Source organism: Uloborus diversus, unplaced genomic scaffold (assembly GCF_026930045.1).
Source record: "Uloborus diversus isolate 005 unplaced genomic scaffold, Udiv.v.3.1 scaffold_781, whole genome shotgun sequence".
NCBI lineage: Eukaryota > Metazoa > Arthropoda > Arachnida > Araneae > Uloboridae > Uloborus > Uloborus diversus.
Genome location: NW_026558991.1, coordinates 6,557 through 10,687, shown reverse-complemented (window position 1 = coordinate 10,687; position 4,131 = coordinate 6,557). Strand labels below are relative to the sequence as shown.

The 4,131-nt window shown below is 34.7% G+C and overlaps 1 protein-coding gene across 1 annotated transcript; it reads right to left on the bottom strand.

Annotated features, from left to right (window-relative positions):
• Positions 1-340: 340 nt before the first annotated feature.
• LOC129233888 (zinc finger BED domain-containing protein 4-like) lies at positions 341-3,802 on the bottom strand. The gene is made up of 4 exons (XM_054867817.1): positions 3,539-3,802; positions 2,877-3,430; positions 1,974-2,792; positions 341-932 (listed from the first exon to the last, which is right to left on the bottom strand). The coding sequence occupies exons 1-4, from the start codon at positions 3,800-3,802 to the stop codon at positions 341-343; spliced, it is 2,229 nt and encodes a 742-aa protein (XP_054723792.1).
• Positions 3,803-4,131: the final 329 nt, after the last annotated feature.

The window sequence follows — 4,131 nt, the reverse complement described above, 5'->3', positions numbered from 1 at the left end:
GGTATGGGAATCCATTTATCAGATAATTTGAATCAACATCCGCAGCCAACCAGAACTTGATTCCAAACTTATCTGGCTTGTTTGGCATGTATTGGGTGAATTTACATTTGGCTTTTGTAGGAAATAACTGTTCATCTACAGTTATATATGGGCCTGGTGTATAGTTATTCTTGCAATTATCAATGAAACAATTCCAAATATCCGAAATAAGAGCGAATTTGTCTGTCTCTAGACGCTTTGATCTCATTGATTTTATATCAAAACGTAGAAATCTCTTTATTTCTCGAAATTGGTTTCTTGGCATTGTATTTCGGAAAAAGGGTGGTCCCCAGTCTTTTGATCACAAGCTATCCAGTTCAAGCCCTTTTTCACAATAAATTCCACGAGCATATAAAATTGCTACAAAAGTATCTATTTCTTCTAATGTTATACTCCACTCTCTATTATGAGTCTGCCGTTGAGCTTCATCTTCAGTAAATTTCTCTATATGCTTCAAGATCCATTCATCTACAAAAAGCTTCCAGGCACTTAGAAGACTGCTGTCGATAACATTGCGTTTAGCATGTGCTGTTGGGCCTCCAACTTCTTTCAAGACATTACATTTTGATTTTCTTCCCCTATCCTTTATTCCTATTTCAGCGACATTCCAAACTGTGCCATCTTCATTATTTCCAACTTTGAATGTTCGTGTTGGTTCCTTTTCAAAATTTCTTTGCCTTTGTTTATCTTTTCTTCGAATGTTTGATTTCCCTTTCACATCGGATAAATTGTCCTTATTGATATAAGAAGGGCCAGCGACTGTTACAGCATTTTCACTGTTATTTTCACTTTCATTTTCTGAATCCAAATCGAAATTTTCTTCACTAGGAGGTAGGTATTCGTCCTCAATTTTCAAAATCAAAACTCGTTCATCATTATCTTCATCATCTATTCTTGCAACGAGGGTGGGGAAGAAGTAATACTGCTACTTTTCGAAAAATACAGCCGTTTCCCATCATTTGCGCACTAACGTATCGTATATTACCGGTCGGCGGTTCTAGGTATAAGGGTCATTTATCAGAAAAATATTTATGTTACGGATTTTTTATTTCGGTAAGCTGTTGTTCACATAAAGTCACAAAAGGTTTTTTCTCTCCTATTGATACTTTTCGCTTGGTGATGAGCGAAACATCGTTTTGGGTCAAAATGACCCGGTTGGCGGTTCTAGTGTTATAAGTGGTGACATGATTTACAGACAATCTCTTAATGGATGCTTTAATAAAACAACAGTATAACAAAGTCAGTATTTTTCAAAACAACGTATACCTACTAAAATCTTTTAAAATGTAGCTCAAATTAACCAACGTGAGACAAAAAAAAAAAAAAAAAATAATAATAAATAAAAATGTAAAATAAATAGAGATAACAACAAATATGCATTTTTTCGTAGTAAACGTGAAGCGGGGTTCTTTTGTAAGACAGGTTAGAAACCAATAACAGAGCTTGAATCACGAGAAGATCTCTTCCACAAAATAAATAAATAAATAAAAAAATAAAAATAAAATAAATATTTATATTTAAAAGTCAATAACAATAGGGACTTTGTCTTAGTCTAAATTAGTGATGTGCCGGATATCCGTATCCGTATCCGCGGATATCCGAGGGAGAAAATAGTTCCGGATCCGGATCCGTTATTTTTTGGCGGATCTTAAACGGATCTTTTACTTTATCAAATTTTATTTCGTGTTTGAAATTCGTAGGATAGACAACAATGAAATGGTATTCCAATATATATATATATTTATTGTAAGTTATAAATTCACTTATCTTTATCTTTATAATGAGATCAAAACTGAAATCTTCAATAGATTTTTTTTGAAAAAAAATTAATTAAATGTACAACGTTAATTTTATTATTAGATGAAACAATCACATTTTCAGGATTAAATAATTCTTATTTATCATAATTAAAATTAAGTAATGGTAAGTTGTACTTCAAAAAGAATAACTTGGCAGCTTTGTCCCCCAAAAGTCTATTACGATGAGGATCATAAACAATCCCTGCTGCACTAAAAAACTGCTCACTTGGTACGCTTGTTGCAGGTGACGTTAAATATGTGCGAGCAATGCGGCTGAGTTCAACGAGTCTGTTACTGTTAATCTGCCAATACTTTAATGGATCTTGGTCTCTTGATAATCTTTTTTCTCTGGAATATTCTGCGAGAAAATTAGCTTTTGCATCTGATATTTGATAATCAAGTTCTCCATCATCGTCGTCACTGTCCAACATGTTGGCCATAGACTCTTCCAAACTGTTGCAAGGCTCCTTTCTAACACTATTAGATTTTTCTGTGCTAGTTGCAGTTGTTGTGGGGCTTACTTCAGTTTCTAAAGCTGTTAGTAATTTCTGTTTTATATCTTTGATGACTAAGTCACTGAAGAATTTGCTTTTGTAACGAGGGTCTAAAAATGTTGCCAGTTGGAACAATATATTTTTATCAATTTCAGAAAAACGATGATCTAATTCATTCTTCAATGAACACACAAAATCAACAGCAGCAGCTGAATTGATGTTGACACTTTCTCCATTTATATCAGAAATGCCAATCTCGTCATATATTTTGGTCAATGCTCGTACCAGAGGAATAACGTCGGATACACATACGTTTTGTGAGCTCAATTTTTTTGTGGTATCCTCCAGAGGCTTCAGAACTTTTACTAAATCTCGAATTAAAACCCATTCTTCGGCATTAAGCTGTTCTATTTTATTATTAGAAGAATAAAATGACAACGAGTCCTTGGTGCAGTCAAGCCTTTCCAACATATAAAAGCTGGAATTCCATCGTGTCGGCGAGTCTTGCAAAACTTTCAGGACTCTTTGATTTAGTCGAACTTACAATTTTTCCAATTCTTGTTTTGCCACTGTTGAGTGATTGAAATGTCCTGCAATTTTCCTACATTTCGTAAGTAATAGGGAGATTGCATCGACTTTTTTAATAGCATCCTTGAACACCAGGTTCAATTGATGTGCAGTACAGTCGATATTATTTATTTCAGACAAAGTGCAGGCAAGTTTCATATTGGATCCTCCATCTCTTACCATGCAGTGTACATTTTGTTTTGGAATTCCCCATTCTTCTAACATGCTTTGAAATAATGCCGAAATGTAATCTCCAGTGTGCCGTTCTTCCAAAATATCTGCTTTCAAAACGATATTTTTTCGAATAAAATCTTTGGTGATACCATGACAAGTTAACGATAACAATGAAACCCCCGATGAAGAATCGGACCAGATATCTGAAGTAAAGGAAACTTTCTCAAAATCTTGCAACATGTTCTTTATTTTCGACGAAACTTTGTCGTAAAGTTCACTGCAAACTAGTTCCGTAAAATATTTTCTGCCTTTTAAAACATAATTTGGAACAACATGATCGTCGGAACCCCAGTTCTTCTACGTGTTGAAAAGATAAATCAGATAATGCTATCATTTCAGCAATTAAGTAATCAAGTTTAATTGACTTCGGGTTTGTGCTATTCCACATTTTAGCTTTTTCTATGCAGTCATCCATAAAAGTTTGTCGAAATCCTCAGTCTGTAAAGATGTCCCCGGAAGTGCAATGTCATCGGTTTTCTTTTTAACGGAATCTTCTTTAAGGAATAAATCATATTCTTCGGGATGTTTTCGCTGCAGATGTTTTTTTAAAGAAGTTGTTCCTTTACCCTTGCGAGAATAATCTGCGTCACAAATTTTGCATTTGGCGCGTTCATCATTTACTACTACAAAATATCTCCATATTATGCTACTAAACTTTTTTGTTGACATTGGTTTGTACTTTGATTTAATCACTTTAAACTAAAATACGCAAACTGTATCTACTCTGCTTGTGTCACACTAAAAATAAAAACATAACTCCGTGCAGTGCAAATCGAAACTTTTAGCGTTGCCACTTTTAGAAACACTCGAATGCAACCAAAAGGGGAGGTGCAGTGGCGTAGCTAGGGTGGGGCCGAGGGGGCGGACCGCCCCGGGCGGCACTTGTTGAGGGGTGGCAAATAAACCTTTTTCATGTGGAAAAAAAACTTTGATTTCTCATTCATTACAAGAGTTCTCTATTTTAAAAGAAGTGAAAGGAATTTCTTTTTCTCTCTTTT

Coding starts and splice junctions, on each gene's coding strand:
- LOC129233888 (XM_054867817.1), bottom strand. CDS start 3,802: ATGTCAACAAAAAAGTTTAGTAGCATAATATGGAGATATTTTGTAGTA. Junction 3,431..3,538: donor ACAAACTTTTATGGATGACT/GCATAGAAAAAG, acceptor TTCAACACGTAG/AAGAACTGGGGTTCCGACGA. Junction 933..1,973: donor GCCAAGTTATTCTTTTTGAA/GTACAACTTACC, acceptor CCTCGTTGCAAG/AATAGATGATGAAGATAATG.